This window comes from Sus scrofa, chromosome 15 (genome assembly GCF_000003025.6).
Source record: "Sus scrofa isolate TJ Tabasco breed Duroc chromosome 15, Sscrofa11.1, whole genome shotgun sequence".
NCBI classification, from domain to species: domain Eukaryota; kingdom Metazoa; phylum Chordata; class Mammalia; order Artiodactyla; family Suidae; genus Sus; species Sus scrofa.
In genome coordinates this window covers 118,270,257-118,287,401 of record NC_010457.5, presented here as the reverse complement: position 1 = coordinate 118,287,401, position 17,145 = coordinate 118,270,257, and the positions used below count along the sequence as shown (strand labels likewise).

General features: G+C 45.3%; 1 protein-coding gene across 1 annotated transcript in view; it reads left to right on the top strand.

The window, feature by feature from the left end:
* The window catches only part of MREG (melanoregulin), a 65,045-nt gene continuing 61,576 nt past the window's right edge, over nucleotides 13,677–17,145 (top strand). Inside the window, exon 1 of the mRNA XM_021074953.1 lies at nucleotides 13,677–14,184. Within this exon, the coding sequence (XP_020930612.1) occupies nucleotides 14,090–14,184 (95 nt within the window). The 5' untranslated portion in view covers nucleotides 13,677–14,089. The remainder of the gene's footprint in view (nucleotides 14,185–17,145) is intronic.

Genomic DNA, 17,145 nt, shown 5'->3' with positions numbered 1-17,145 from the left:
GATAAAATTAATCATTTTTAAATTCAGTGGCATTTAGTATGTTCAGTGTTCTCTAACCACTACCTTTACCCAGTTCCAAAATATCCCAAAGGGAAACCCTATGTTTATTAAGCAGTTGCTCCCCACTTCCCCTCCCAGCAACCCTGGCAACAATTGGAGGACGGAGTTTCCACTGTGGCACAACGGGACAGGAGGCATCTCTGGAGCACTGGGACAAAAGTTCAATCCCGGTCTGGCACTGTGGGTTAAGGATGTGGTTTTCTGCAGCTGTGGAGTAGTTCGAAACTGCAACTAGGACCTGATTCCTGGCCTGAACTCTATATGCCACAGGGTGGCCAAAACCAGCCGAACAAACAAAGCAATCGGAGGGCTTCTGTCTCTGTGGACAGCCTATTCTGGAGGGTCATATAAATGGAGTCATACATCATGTGACATTTTGTGTTTGGCTTTTTTTTTTTCCCCTACTGTAAAGTTTTTGAGGTTCATCCAAGTTGCAGCATGTGTTTTTACACTGATTTCATTCAGATGGGGTTGCCTCCACTGTTGGATAGAATTCTCTGAGCCGTATTTCTAGAATGTTCTCTCCTAAAGCTTTGATGATAATGTCTGGAAGACTTAATATATTTTGCCACAATAAAATAAAGGAAGGAAAAAATAAAGATCTGCCTATCTTATTTTGAGATAATTCGAAGAAAGAATTCCTGGCATTTCCGGAGGAAGGGAATTAATTCTGCACTCGTGGAGCAAGCCAAAGGGATAGATTTAGGCATAGGGTCCCAGGCAGTGGGTGCTATGACGTACTCCACACATGCCCCCCAGCAAGAAGGAGTTACTGGGCCAGCTGCTGGGAGTGCTGCCAGCAGACAGCCCTCAGTGGTCAGCCTCCTGCTGGACAACTTCAGCTGAAGAGAGCTGTCTTGGCCAAGGTCATAGTCCCTTCTCAGGTCGCCTTCATCCAGAGGTTGATTGTCATGGAGATAGAAAGGCTCAGCCCTCTTGTACCAGCTCAGAACAACTTAGCTCTGAAGTCTCTAAAGGGCTGGCTAAGGTTCAGCTCTACTCCCTTTTCTTCCCTTCCCTTCCACAGGTGTAGATTCCAGGAGTGTTCCCACCAGACCTCCTGTAACTTGTGAGTGCTCCCCAGCAGGCCTCCTGTAAGCTAGGAGTGCTCCCTACTAGGCCTTCTGTAAGCCACCAGTGATTCCTGCTAACCTCCTATAAGCTCACACCATCTCTGAGTCTGCTTCCCTGGAAACCCAATGTGTGATTCCAGGCTCTTGTGTGGTTATGGGCAGTGTTCGGGGTGGGGGTGGGGGGGATGCAGGCCTGTACCTCCTCTGAGCTAGAAATTTGCTTTTTTCCTGCTGGAGACTTGCTCTGGTATCAGAGGTTTTTAAGTTTAAATCTTTCTTCCTCTCAAGATCTTTAAAGCAACCTGTCCTCTGGGTCTGGGGTGGGGAGCAATTGAAGATTTTGCCTTTATTTCTGTCTTACTTTCCTTTGGAAATCATCCTTCCAAGATGTGAATTTTCAAGGGTTCTTTTTACCTTTTCAAAGACATCAGTGGTTCTAGGAATCATGTAGGGGATATACTCAAATTTTGCATTAAGTGGTGAGGCCGGTCTCCATCTTTCTTCTTCTTCTTCTTTTTTTTTTTTTTTTTGCTTTTTAGGGCAGCAACCACAACAGCATATAGAAGTTCCCAGGCTAGGGGTCGAATCGGGGCTGCAGTTGCCGGCCTACACCACAGCTCATCACAGCAAGCAGGATCCTTAACGCACTGAGCAAGGCAGGGATTGAGCCCACATCCTCATAGATACTAGTTGGGTTAGTAACCGGTGAGCCACAACGTTACTCCTATAGTTCATTTTCTAGAGGCGGAAACCATCCACATTTAATGAGAACTGGGCAGGAGATGGGATTAAGATGGCGAATAGAAGGACTGGAGCTCAACTTTTCTCCTAAAAACAACAAAATTCACAACTAAAGGCTGAGCATTCTTCACCCAAATGGACTGGAAACCTTAAAAAAAGATACCCTACTCCAGAAGAGGACGAGGAGGCCACATCAAGAGGTAGGAGGGGCGATTTCTTGGTATAAACAACCCCGTACCTCCCGGGTGGGAAGCTCCACAGACTGAAAACTAACTGGTTCAGAGACTCACCTACAGGAGTGAGAGTTCTGAGCCCCACATCAAACTCGCACGTGCGGGGATCTGGCACTGGGAGAAAGAGCCCCCGGAGCATCTGGCATTGAAGGCCAGTGGGGCTTGTGCACGGGAGCTCCACAGGACTGGGGGAAAAGGAGACCCCATTCTTAAAAGGCGCACACAGACTTTCACGTGCACTGAGTCCCAGGGCAAAGCAAAGTCTCCAAGGGAATCTGGGTCAAACCTGACTGCAGTTCTTGGAGGACATCCTGGGAAAACAGGGGTGAATGGGGCTTGTTGTGAGGGAAGGATATTGAAAGCAAAGCTCTCCGGAATATTCAGCAGCTGCCTTTCTCTTGAGGGGGCCATTTTGGGAAAATCTGGCCCCACCCATCAGTCAGTGCTGAGAAACCCCAGGGCAAACAACAATCCAGGTGGGATCACAGCCGTACCCATCAGTAAACAGGCCACCTAAAGACCCCTCAGGCACACAGCTGCCTCTAATCCCATCCAGAGACTAAGCCCCACCCACCAGAGGGATTAGAATCAGCTCCACCCACCAGTGGGCAAGCATCAGCCCCTCCCATCAGGAAGTCTTCAGCAAGCTCCCATACTGACTTCAGCCACAAGGGGGGCAGACACCAGAAGAGAGGCTACAACTCTATTATCTGTAAGAAGGTCACCACACCAAAAACCTATAAAAATGAAAAGACAGAGAACTAGAACTCAGGTGAGGGAGAAAAGAAAAACCCGAGAAAATCAGCTAAGCGATGAGGAGATTCTCAGCCTCCAGGAAAAAGACTTCAGACTGTTGATGCTGAAGATAATGAGAACTGGGCAAGGTTGGGTCTCCCTTGAACTGAGGAGTCCTTATGATCCAAGTAGCCTGTGGACAAAAACCAGGACACCTCATCTTCTTGGGGGTGTACAGGAAAGATGTGAGAGGATAGGAGAGTGGCTCCTTAAAACCCCTACCTGCAGTGACAAAGGCCTTTCTAGATAGAAAACAGCTCAGGCAGAGCTAATGGAGAGAAGACCCTTGTGGAGAGTTCGCCAAGGAAAGGGAGAGTAGGTGAAGTTTACAGACTTAAGTAGTAGACTTTATAGTCATAGAAAGGACCTTAGCCCCATCTCCGAAGAAACTGCAGTTCATTTACAACAGAAACCCACCAGGTGGCAGCACAGAGAATTACAAGATGGTTTATATATAACCTTTACGGGGAGATTTACTTGGTCCCTTTACTTCTGTAGAACTCGAGCAGAAAGTTTGCAAGGTTCTGGCCTGTTCATGTATCCCTGTGAGTGTTATGGAAGAAGAGTTAATGAGTGGAAAACTGAAAATCTATTGGCATAACTGTGGTTGTCTGTTGACAGATTGGTAGGATCTGGGCTTAAGTTAGGGCAAAGATTTGGGGCTTTTCATAGCAAATAAGAATGGTGGTCATGTTTTCTGTATTATTATTTCTTTAATGTATGCATTCTATTTTATGACTTCATATCACCTTGTATACAGCAGGTACTTGGTAAACGTTTGCGGAAGTGAGTTTAATCGGATTAGGAACAAATGTCGCATGACTGATGGGTCCAGGTTTATGTTTAATTTTAGCTAGGTATAGTATGGCGACTCTTTGGAGAGTGCAGAATATTTGGGATTATAGAGGGAGGTGGTTTTCCAGAGGTGGAAAAGAGCTAATTCCAGATCACATCTGAAGATATGAGAATTGAGGCTGTTGTGGGCATCTGAAAAGTGTTGGTTGTAGCAGGATTGGTAGCTAAGACAGCAGAGTTAGACAATGGAAGGTAGTTAGATGTGGGAATACAGTTAGCCATGTATGACAGGATAGTGAGCTAAAGGAGTATAGTTAGGCATGGCAGGATAGTTAGCTATGGGAATATAGTTAGGTATGGCAGGATAGTTAACTGTGGGAGTACAGTTAGGTAGTTATGGGAGTACAGTTAGTTATAGCAGAATAGTTAGTTAGCTATGGGAGTATGGTTAGGCATCACAGTGTTGTTGTTTTTTGCCTTTTTTTTTTTTTTTGTCTTTCTTTTTTTAGGGCTGCACCAGCAGCATATGAAGGTTCCCAGGCTAGGGGTCCAGTCGGAGCTGTAGCTGCTGGCCTACACCAGAGCCACAGCAACGCTGGATCCGAGCTGAGTCTGCGACCTACACCACAGCTCACGGCAATGCTGGATCCTTAACCCACTGAGTGAGGCCAGGGATGGAACCTGAGTCCTCATGGATACTAGTAGGTTTTGTTGACTGCTGAGCCATGACAGGAACTCTGGCAGTGTCATTGAATGTGGAAAAATTAGGAGCGAGCTAAGGAAAGGCACGTTGCAGGAAGCAAGGTGATGAGTTGGGGCACAGAGGAAACTTTCGGTTTCATAATTTTCCAGTTTTTGCTCTGGGTAGTGCTCTGAGGATGAGTACTGTTTATTTTTCATCTTTGATTCCCCAAGAAGTTGAGCATGGAGGCATGTGTATAAAGTCTACACTCAAAAAGTATTTGTGAAATTGAATAATTCTAAGTGGTCACCCTTGACTGTGAAGGGGTGGGGTAGAAGCTGACTGACCAACAAATGCTTTGTTAACAGCAATGATTATATCTAGCATTTATAGGTGCATCTACTTTCCAGAAACCAAAGGAGTGCTTTGTGTATTACCTCACCTAATCCCGACTGCAGCCACCAGGGGGCGCTGTGATACCAGAGTCCTGCTCTTAATGGCCATGCCACTGGTTCTCAAGTGCAGTTTGCTGGGGTTGCCATAACAAAGAGCACTCACACTTGGTGGCTTATGCAACATAAATGCAACCATTTTCTCATGGTTAGGGAGCTGGAAGTCCAGGATTAAGGTGGCGGCAGGGTTGATCTCATTCTGAGCGTCTCTCCTTGGCTCACCAATGGCCATCTTCTCGCTTTGTCTTCACAAGGTTTCTGTCTGTGTCTGCATTAATCTCCTCTCCTTATAAGGAGACCAGCCATGTTGGATTAATGACCTCCTTTAACCTTAATTACCTCTTTATGGGCCCCACCTTCAAGTACAGCCATGTTCTGAGGTACTAGGGGTTAGGACTTCAACAAAGGAATTTTGGAAGGACACAGTTCAATTTATGACAGCACGCTTCAGAATTCCCAAGCCTTAGAAGCAGGGCCAGAGCTAGGGTGAGGGAAGTGAGGGGCTAGGGTGTGACATTTCCGGACCTGTTCACTCTCAGGGTTGCACAGGTGCAGGGTCTGCCCCACAGTGAGCACCCCCTCGACTTGCTGCACTCCAAGCACCTCATTAGCCTCACCCTAGTCCCAGCCTTGCTTGGCAGCCTGATATGATGGCAGATTCTGGGGCCCCCACTCCTGAGCTTAGAATTCAGAGGATCTCAGGTAGGGTCTAGAATCTGGAGTTTCAGGAAGCACCCCTAGGGATTCTAATGCAGGGATTTAAGATCACCCTTTTCAGAAACTCTGCCTGTGCCAAAACCCTCATAGGAGAGGTCCTTCACATCAGAGAAGTAATTTCCTTTTTTTTCCCTTTTTCAGACCTCATCCACAACATATAGAAGTTTCTAGGCTCGGAGCCATCAGAGCTGCAGCTACTGGCCTACACCACAGCCACAGCAACGCCACATCCTACACTGTATCCTTAACCCACTGAGCGAGTCCAGGAATCGAACCTGCATCCTCATGGATGCTAGTCAGATTCTTAAACCACTGAGCCACAGGGGAACTCCTTCAGTGAAGTAATTTCTGTCTTTCTCTTTGGTTTAGGGAGTAGATGTTGCTGAACTTGCCCAGTACTTGTCTAAATTTTTAGGGACTGCAGTGGGGTTCTAAATTCCTTCTGGTAGAGAGCTTCCATGCTCCAAGTTGCTGAATTGGACCTGAAAGAACCATGGGCTGGCTTTTCTCTGTGGAGTGCTTTCTGTCCATTCCAGATGGCACATGCAACCATGTTTGGACCAGTGTGTCAGCTGCTGCCATTCTTGAGTATAATTGACAAACCTTACCAGCATCCACTCCCTTTTCTGTGGCTTCATTTTATTTTCCTTAAGAAACTCTCCCACTTTTAGTCCAACTGGCTTCCTTTTTCTGTCTCCCCCATCCTCTTCACTTGAGCACTACGGAGGTGCACAAGAGACTCAGTGTGAGTACCCTCCCTCTGAAAGAGCAATTGCTTCCATTTCAGGCCAATTAACATTGGACCCAGGCCTGTTGATCAGCTGGGAAGGAGATGTCTCCTCCTGCTGAGATTAGCAGCAGAAAAGATGGTGAAATCCAGGGCTACTTGAGGGCTAAGAAGGTCATCAGCTCAGAGTCCAGAGAGGAAAAGAGAGTGTCTTAGTCTGTTTGGGTTGCATAACAGAAATTCTATAGATTGAATGGCTCATAAACAACAGAAATTCATGTCTCACAGTTCTGGAGGCTGGGGAAGGCCAAGATCAAGGCACCAGTAGATTCAATGTCTGGTGAGGGTCTTCTTCCTGGTTCATACACAGCTATCTTCTCTCTGTGTCCTCACATGGCAGAGGAGTAAGGGTGCTCTCTGGGATCTCCTTTGTAGGGTTCTAATCACATCCATGAGGGCTCCATCCTCATGACCTAATCACCTCCCAAAGGCTTCCCCTTAAGATTCCATCACACTGGAGATCAGGTCTCAACATAAGATTCTGGAGGAGACACAAACAGCTAGCATCCCTTCTGGAATTTTCTAGGCACTTGAGCCAGTAAGTTCCCTTCTACACTTAAACTAGTTTGAGTGATGTTTTTGTCATTCACAATAAGTTGCTGATGAGTACCACAGGATTATAACAGAGGTCACAAAAATTTAGACCAAAAAATATTAGAATTGACATACAACGTTAGATTGCCTTCAAGCTGAGACTATGAGAATCAAGTTTTCTTGAAGAATCTCTCCAAATGCTTCATAACTCTTCTAGATTATATGTTTTTATTCTCTCAAAGGGCAATTTTTTTTTAAAAAAGATTAGACTTATCCCCACATATGAAATCATTTAGAAAAGACTCTACTAAATTTTGAGGACAGTCAAGATGTTTGTTTCTTGAAACTCAAGAAAGAATAAAAGCTGATTATTAAGGTTTTATCTGAGAGAAAAGGAGGAGGGAAGGAAGTGAAATTGACTAGCGAACTACAACAAATAAAAATAGCTTGAAAATTTAGAAGTATTTTGCATTATGGGAAACCACTGAGTGATATAACAGAAGGAGTCTCAGATGGCAGATAGTTTCTATTTCTCTTCAGAGAGAAACCAAGCAGAGAAACAAATAACAATCTCACCTGACTAAATCAAACCGGATTGTTCTCACTGGCTTAAGAGAACTCTTCTTTCCTAATTCTTTCCTTCCTTCTTTCTTTCCTCCCTCCCTCCCTCTGTTTGTTCGTTTCTTTCTTTCTTTCTTTCTTTCTTTCTTTCTTTCTTTGTTTGTTTTCTCTTTTTACGGCCACACTTGTGGCATTTCCCATGCTAGGGCTTGAATTGGACCTGCAGCTTTGGGCGATGCCACAGCCACAGCTTGCTTGCTTGCTTTCTTTCTTTCTTTCTTTCTTTCTTTCTTTCTTTCTTTCTTTCTTTCTTTCTTTCTTTCTTTTCTTTCTTTCTTTCTTTCTTTCTTTCTTTTTTTCTCTTCCTCTCCCTCCTTCTCATCACAATTACCCTTTTCTTGCCTCATAAACCCCCATAGTGGGATTATACAGGTTTAGTTCTGAAATCAATAGAATCTGACTGTCATTAGGGAAAAAAAAAAAAAAAAAAGGATCAACAAATTATGAAGTTCCCGTCATAGCTCAGGGTTAAGAACCCGACTAGTATCCATGAGGAGAGGGGTTCGATCCCTGGCCTCATTCAGTGGGTTAAGAAACCCACGTTGCCATGACCTGTGGTGTGGGTTGCAGAAGTGGCTCAGATCCTTCAGTGCTGTGGCTGTGGCATTGCCCAAAGCTGCAGGTCCAATTCAAGCCCTAGCATGGGAAATGCCACAAGTGTGGCCGTAAAAAGAGAAAACAAACAAACAAACAAATGAAAAACAAGTTATGGAGTAACCCACAAAATGATGGGAAAACTAATTAGCCAGAACAACTAGATTTTGGAAAAGAGAGGAACAGGAAAGCTCCAGGTATAAAAATAGCCATTGCTGTGGGTCTCCTTTTTAAGATGCTATTCCCAAAATAATTCTCATCTCAATTCCAACCATTTTCCATCTTTGGGTCCTTGCCCTTAAGATGCAACTATCAGGAAGAGTGTCTGATTGGTTCATCTTGGTCACATGCCCATCCCTCGTTGAGGGTCAGAGGCTCAGGGATGGGGATAGTACCTCACTGTCTGCCCAACCTATGGAATTGTCCCTCAAAGGAAAACAAAGAGCTGTTAATAAAGGGAGAGGTGATGCATTTTTACCGCACAAGCAGAAACAAAAGACCGAGGAACACTTGGCTGACTTTTCTCTTGATAACATCCAGTCCACACCCTGATGGAACTTTTTTCTGGAGTCCCATAGGAGGTATGTGGGCTGTCTATCTTGGGCCTCTTGGGGAGAGTGATGATGCTGGCCTTGGTCTGGGGTGCCAACTTGTTTCAGAAGATGCCTTTTTCTCTAAGGAAGACAATGCTTTTTAACTTCCTACTGCATTTGGGCAGCTCATTAATAGACTCTTCAGAAATTGGCATAACGCAAACTCTGTGTTCACTAGCTCTTTTTCTGCTTCATGCACTCATTCGTTCAGTATATTAAGTGTCTACCATATGCCTGCCCTGTTCTAGAGGTTGTGATGCAGCATATCCTTCTATTTATTAAGTTCCTATGATGGGTCTGTACTCTTCTAGATGCTGGAATATGGCAAAGAACGAAGTCCCTGTCTTTACAAATGGAACCTCCACTCTGGTTCACCATTGTATCCCCAGTACTGGGCTCCATAAATACTTGTTGAATGAATAATTGAATGACACCAGCTTGTGCTATGTTACTGCAAGCATAGATTCTCTGTGGAATGCACTAATGATGTGGTGTTGGAACAGAAGTATTTTGGTTTTCTAGTTTCTCTTGCCCTGCACATATCTTTTCCTCCAACTCTCAGAACTCATCAGTAGGTTCTTAAAGGAGGACTTCAAAAGCAAACTCTATAGAGTTTTCCCTGCCATGGAGAAATCTGAAAATAGAGGCTGGCAGTTCTGCCTTGTAAACAAGCAGCTGATGGATGTGTGAGTCACCAGTTGCCCCAGGAGACTGCCCACTCCCTGACATCAGGTGCCCAAGGGCTCTTGGTAAATGTCAAATGTTGCTACCAGTTGTGGGTGGTATTGGCAGCAACTCAAGCAGTAAGAACAATCCTCTTTAAAAAAAGGAACACTTGGAGTTGCCATCGTGGCGCAGTGGTTAATGAATCCAACTAGGAACCATGAGGTTGTGGGTTCGATCCCTGGCCTTGCTCAGTGGGTTAAGGATCTGGCATTGCCGTGAGCTGTGGTGTAGGTCGCAGATGTGGCTGGGATCCCGCGTTGCTGTGGCTCTGGCGTAGGCTGGTGGCCACAGCTCGGACTAGACCCCTAGCCTGGGAACCTCCATATGCTGAGGGAGCAGCCCAAGAAATGGCAAAAAGACAAAAAAAAAAAAAAAAAAAAAAAAAAAAAGGAACGCTCACTGCTTTCCTTTGAATGAAGTCTGAAAGAGGAAATGGGGTTTCCAAAATTTGGTTACAGTTCTCCACAAGCTGAAGTTGCAGGGTTTGGTGGCACTGTCATTTCTCAAGTTACCAAACACAGGGAAATCATGAAGGTATTTAACTTCTGGGAAGATGAACACTTTGAAAGCACAGATATAATAATCCTTAGAAAACTAATAAATGCAATACCTATTCATTAGTATTGTATAATACCTCCTTAAAAGGAGAGCTCGGAGTTCCCATCGTGGCTCAGTGGTTGGCGCACCTGACTAGCATTCATGAGGACTGCAGGTTCGATCCCTGGCCTCGCTCAGTGGGTTAAGGATCTGGTGTTGCCGTGAGCTGTGGTATAGGTTGCAGAAGCGGCTTGGATCCCACATTGCTGTGGCTCTGGTATATAGGCTGGTGACCGTCCGATTGGACCCCTAGCCTGGGAACCTCCATATGCCTTGGGTGCAGCCCTAAAAAGACGAAAAGACAAAAAAAAAAAAAAAAAAAAAAAAGGAAAGATCTCCAAGATATGCAATTAAGTGGAAAAAGCTTGCAGATAGATAGATGAATGTGTGCCTTTTAGGGTAAACCCAAACTCACTGCTAAAAATGGCAATGTACACAATGATGTGATGTAGGCATCACAGGGCATGTATGTATATTTGTGTCCAGAAAAAGGTTTGTAGCATGATAATAATGTTACTCTGAGAAAGCTGAATGGAGACAGGACTATGGACATGGTTGGAGGGAAATTTAACTGTGACACTTCATTTATTTTTTTTTTAATACTTTTTTTTTTTTTTTTTTTTTTGGTCTTCTTGCCATTTCTTGGGCCGCTCCCGCGGCGTATGGAGGTTCCCAGGCTAGGGGTCTAATTGGAGCTGTAGCTGCCAGCCTATGCCAGAGCCACAGCAATGCAGGATCTGAGCCACATCTGCAACCTACACCATAGCTCACAGTGTGGCAACGCCGTTAACCCACTAAGCAAGGGCAGGGACCGAACCCAACCTCATGGTTCCTAGTCAGATTCGTTAACCACTGCGCCACGATGGGAACTCCTGACACTTCATTTTTTAGAGGAATGTCTCATTCATAGGTTTTAGCTGCTAAAATTCATTTTAAAGGAAAGTATGAATAGTCGTTAGAACAGGCAAACACTGCATGTGATCCTTAGTAAAGCAGAGCAGTACCTCCTGATCAAGTTTTTTAAATAGACATGGTTCTCTGGCTTTCCAGAAATACCCTGTCTGAAACTGACTTCATAAAAGATGCCCCCATGTTGCAGAGGTACAAATGTGAAAAGAAATGCTGCCATACATAAGCCAAGTAGTACTAGAACTGACCTTCGCTCAACAAGACTATACTGGTTGGATTTAGTTGGTTGTGTTGAATTCCACTCTTTCTGTTGAGCTTTGTGATTTTTAATCAAACTCATGTGAGTCTCACAACTGTGTCTAGCTGATACAGCTGGGCTCATCATCTTCATTTCACAGATTAGAAGATCAAAGTTCAGAAAAATAAAGTGACTTGTCAAAGATCAAGGTTAGCAAAGGGGCAGAACGCCTATATCTTCCTGGAGCTTCTCTCATTCCCCATTCTCAACAAACCCAACTCCAATAGTTAATAGTAGCTATCAGACCCTAGCTTTCATCTTCTTGTTGGCAGCCTCCTCTGCTCAACTTGAACCTAGGTGGGTGAACTTAAATCCAAAAATCCCATATCAGAGTAGAGTGCATTCCATTAAAGGGACTGTCCAGTCAGCAGGAAGTCTGCTGTCAAGAACAGCACTCAGCCTCCATTCCGCCGCAGCTGCAGTGATAAATGACACGGTGCTGGGCTGGCTTGATGCCACAGCCCTGTGTTGCCTGGTGACAGCTGGTACTCTGTCACATCCTCTCAACTTTTCATGATGGGTCCCGTCTCCCCAGCTAAGCTGGAGCACTTGGGGACCTTCTTTTGTCCCTCCTGAACCCTCGGCAGCCAGCCTCTCAGTGACTAGTCACTGGATAAGCTCCTTCAGCCTCATAATGCAGCCAGAACAGGAAAACTTATGTGTAGTAACACACTTTTAAAATGAACACACAGCCCATGGGAGTTGACACTTCTGAAAATAAACTCTTGCCTTCCTCCTTACCCCTCCAAACCAGCTGCTCCCACACCCTTCTCTGTCGCCATCAATGCCAATTCATCTTTCACAGCTTGTAAGCACCAAACCTGGAACTCCGTTTCTTTTATACTTTACTTCCAAACTAAGCCTTATTGGCTCTGGCTTCATTCAGAGTCCAAGCACTTCTTTCCAGGTCTCCCTGCCTCCTCCCTGGTCCAGATCATCACCATCAGTCACCTGGGTTGTCAGAATGGCCTCCATTTGTCTCTTCCTAAAACAGCCCTTGATACCCAATTCCGTCTCACTATATGGAGAGGCCTTCCCTGAGCCCCCCATTTAAAACCGCAGGTAGGAGTTCCCATCGTGGCACAGCAGAAGCGAATCCGACTAGGAACCATGAGGTTCGATCCCTGGCCTCGCTCAGTAGGTTAAGGATCTGGCGTTGCCGTGAGCTGCTGTAGGTCGCAGACACGGCTCAGATCTGGCGTTGCTGTGGCTCTGGTGGCTCTGGCGTAGGCTGGCAGCAACAGCTCCAGTTAGACCCCTAGCCTGGGAAACTCCATATGCCGTGGGTGCGGCCCTAAAAAGTCAAAAAGATAAATAAATAAATAAATAAAACTACAGGCACCACCCTCCCCCCCAACCCGGTACACAGATGTGTGCGCTCACACAACACACACACACACACACACACACACACGCATACACACACAACTTTCTAGTGCTTCTTACCCTCTACCCTGCCTTATTTTTCTCCATAGTAGGTATCACCTTTTCACATACCAGATAATGTATTATTTCATTTGTTTAACTCCTCTACTCGAATGTTTGCTCCAAGAGGATAGGGATTTTTGTTTTTTCTATTCATTGCTGTATCCCCAGAGCCTAGAACAGGCCTGGCACATAATAGATGTTCAATAAATATTTGCTGAATAAATAAGCTTGACAGAAATGAAAATTCCATAATATTGGTGGGGCCTGGGGAAACAGATACTTTCATATATCGCTGATCAGGGTGGAAATTGGAATTTCCTCTTTGGAGGGCAATTTGGCCAAGATCCACCAAAATTTAAAAAGATGTCTTACCTAAGACCTGGCAATTCAACGGCCAAACATTTATTCAAACGCAAAGTTTAAGGATGTTGATTGCAGAATTATTTTAATTGTATAAGGCTGGAATGAATTTAAATGTCTGTCCATCCATAGGGGTCTGGTTAAATAGCATATGGGCATCCATATAACTGCATAAAGACAATGATTCAAATGATAGAGGAAGTTCCACATGTATTCATGTGGAACAGTTTCCATGGCAAACAGTGGAATGAGCCCGGAACAGAGATGTATGGAGTAAAGCACTGTTTGTGTGAAAGGAGCTGGGGCTGCAAGTGCCTACCTGCACTTACAAGTTTGTACAAGCCTAAGTAAATAAATACGTATGTAAATAGCTCTGGAAAATTGCAAAAACAATGATGGAGGCTACCTTCTTAGAATAAATCAAAGACTGGGAAGCGTGAAAACGACTTTTGAAAAAAATCCTTGTTTCTGCAATGCTTTAAAAACCCACTTTTATAATGCGTCTGTCCTTACTCTTCTGCTAAATTTACTAAGTGGGGCTGACATGTTAAAAATATGCCTTAACCTCTGCTTTGAAAGGGGGGAGGCGGGAAGGAGGATCTTTTATTTCCTGCGGGAGTGAAGCCAATAAAACGTATGATTAGATCCAGCTCAACCTCGTGCTCTGTGACTCTAGGGCTTCCCCCTCCCTCCTGTAACCCCCGTGCCCTAGGATTTTGCCTTCTGGCGGCTGGAGTCCCGGCTTCCTCCTTAGAGGGCAGCAGCGGAGCATCTCGGGGACGCATGCGTCCCAATTTGCGCCCGGGGAATTAGAGAGAGGGAGAGAGAGAGAAAAAAAAAACACCAAATACGCGCGCCAAAGAAAACCCAAGTGGAAGAAAGCGCGCGGCCCTACCACCCCGGGGCCGTGGAGGCGCCTCCGGCCTCACCCGCGTTCCCGGCCGCGGCGTGATGCGCACGGACCGGCCCGCGACGCCCGGGCCGCCACTGTCCCCGCACCTGGACGCCGGCCCGGTGGCCGCGCCCCAGCCGCGCTCTCTCGCCACCGCGGCTTCTTCGGAGTCGCTTGGCGCCGGCGGGGCACCTCGTTCTCCATGGGGCTGAGCGACTGGCTGAGGACCGTGTGCTGCTGCTGTCCGTGCAGGTGCCTGGAGGAGCCCGCCGTGCCGGAGAAGGAGCCCCTGGTCAGGTAGGTGCGCGCCCCGACCGAGATCTGGGGTTCCCTGGGGGCTACTGGGGCCGCAGAGTGGGGAGTACCCGTGTGATCGTCTAAGCTGGGGAGCTAGGCTGTAAGGTCACGCTGAGGCTCAGACTAAGCCCCTTGGTCCTTTACAGGAGATCCTGCTTCTTGGGTCTGTTCCTTGGGCAAAATATTTGCTAAAAGCACAGATGCTCAGAGGCACCAGAGACCCAAGTGGACGCCTGCGGAAAATGCCGAGAATTCGAGTGCAGTGCCCTGGCGGGGAAGTACGGGAGAGAAGTTTGCATAGGAGTCCCATTAAATACAACTATGACTGTCTGTTTCGTAGGTATATTTCAGTGAAATAGGCAACTGTGAATTTGTTTGAATACGTTGTCATTTAAATTTTATTACTAAGAGAAGACAATCTCAGCGACTGAGCACAAGGAAATATTTTTCACTTTAAAAAATACCTATTTTTCTCAAGGGACAGCCTAGTCACTCACTGGGATGTTGATGATTCATTATAGATTAAGCTATGAAGTGTGAGCAGATTTGATGCACTGTTAGCAAGGTGCTAAGTGACTTTGTGAAGGGACAGGACAGCAATTATCTTCTATCTTAACTGCTGAAATTAAGGTTCTGACTGGGTCATGCCTTGGAGGTAGATATGACAGAAGCAAACTATTTAAAATGAAATGAGGGAGTTCCCGTCGTGGCGCAGTGGTTAACGAATCCGACTAGGAACCATGAGGTTGCAGGTTCGGTCCCTGCCCTTGCTCAGTGGGTTAAGGATCCGGCGTTGCCTTGAGCTGTGGTGTAGGTTGCAGACGCGGCTCGGATCCCACGTTGCTGTGGCTCTGGTAGGCTGGCGGCTACAGCTCCAATTAGACCCCTAGCCTGGGAACCTCCATATGCTGCAGAAGCGCCCAAAGAAATAGCAAAAAGACAAAAAAAAAAAAAAAAATGAAATGAGGAAACAGTAGATGAGGCAGGATTCCAGGTTGGGTCAGCAAACGTGGAAGCCCGAGTTTCTTATGAAGTATGCAAATGATATGCTAAAAACTTTCACAACTTTCTTGAAAGCGTGATTTACCTATTTTTTTTGCTTTTTCGAACACTTCCCTTGACTTTTGAGATCTTACATAACCCTTCTTGCCTGTCCACTCTTATTTTCCGGTACGTTACACATTGTACACCCATTGATTTAATCAGACGGGCATTCTTATTGCTGGAGGAACAATCCAAGCTTCTTATTCCCTCCAAGTTTGCTTCAAGTAGTGACCTTCATCCTTCCTGCCCCTTCCTCAGTGTTAGTTCTCAAGATCCCCTCAGGCAGTCTTCTTTGATCATTTTGCCCTTATTTGTCTTTTTCTTTTATGATGTAGGATTTTGAACTTGTTGCCTGTTTAGGGAGCATTCAAGTATGTAAACACAAATGTGTTTGTTGTGGATGTATAAAGTCATACAGACGATAGATACACAGTGTTTTCGTTTGCTCTTGCAGTGTTGTTCCCACTATATTATTAGATTGCTGTGGGCAGGGAGAAACCCAGTATTCTACTCCCAGTCTTAAAAGTAGTGGGTAATAATCTAGAATTTCATGCTTGAGTCATACACTCAAATTGTCGATAGTCATAGAACATGAAATATAATCCTCAGCTTGATTTCAGCCACAGAGCCTCAGGTCTTTCCAGTTTTCTGTCCTGGATTTGCCACGTGAGGTTATAATTTTGGTTGTTTTAAAATCTTGTAACCCCTAACTTGGGAACTTCCATATGCTGTGAGTGTGGCCCTAAAAAGACAAAAGACAGGAGTTCCCGTCGTGGTGCAGTGGTTAACGAATCCGACTAGGAACCATGAGGTTGCGGGTTCGATCCCTGCCCTTGCTCAGTGGGTTAATGATCCGGCGTTGCCCTGAGCTGTGGTGTAGGTTGCAGACGCAGCTCAGATCCCGCGTTGCTGTGGCTCTGGCGTAGGCCAGTGGCTACAGCTCCGATTCAACCCCTAGCCTGGGAACCTCCATATGCCGCGGGAGCGGCCCAAGAAATAGCAACAATAACAACAACAACAACAACAACAACAAAGAGACAAAAAGACAAAAAAAAAAAAAAAAAGACAAAAGACAAAAATCCAATCCAAGCCAATCGAACCAAAGCTTGACCCTCTCCTTCCTTGCTTTACACTGTGGGTCAAGGAATTTTACAAAGGATTTTAAGAAGACAGAGACAGTTGGGTAGAATAGAATAGTGCACATGAGTCAGGTTGCCTGGAGTTAAATTCCAACTGGATGACCTAGCATAAGTTATGAAACATATTCATGCCTTAATTTCCTCATCTGTAAAATGGGGGTGATAATTGGATGTACCTCAAAGGGATGCAGTGAGAAATGGAATGAACTAATCCGTGTAAAGTGCTCAGTATAGGGCTTGATGCATAGTAAACACTCAATAAATGTTTTAAGTATTGTTGCTGGTTTTCTGAGCATGTGCATATGCGTGGACTGGCCTTTTGTGGTTAAGTGTCATTCTGACACTATTCAATATAATGTTTGGGAGGAGCTGCCTATTAAAGGACAAGTGGAGCAGTGTGTGTGTGTGTGTGTGTGTGTGTGTGTGTGTTACTAGCATGTTCTTTCCTGTCCAAGTCAATGGAAGGTCTAGTTTGAAATTTTTTTGAAATAAATTTTATTGGAGCATAGTTGATTCAGAAGGTTGTGTTAGTTTCAGGTGTATAGCAAATAAATCAGTTATACATATGCATATATCCATTCTTTTTTAGATTTGTGTCCCCTATAGTGAAATTGTTTGAAGTGTGAAGTTCAGTGGGTTTTAGTCTATTCACAAAGCTGTGCAGTCATCACCACTTTCTACCTTTCATCACTCCAGAAAGAAGCGTCATACCCCCTGGTGGTCACTTGCTGCCCTCCTCTCCCTGTCTTCTCCCTGGTCTAGTCCCTGAACCTCCGCA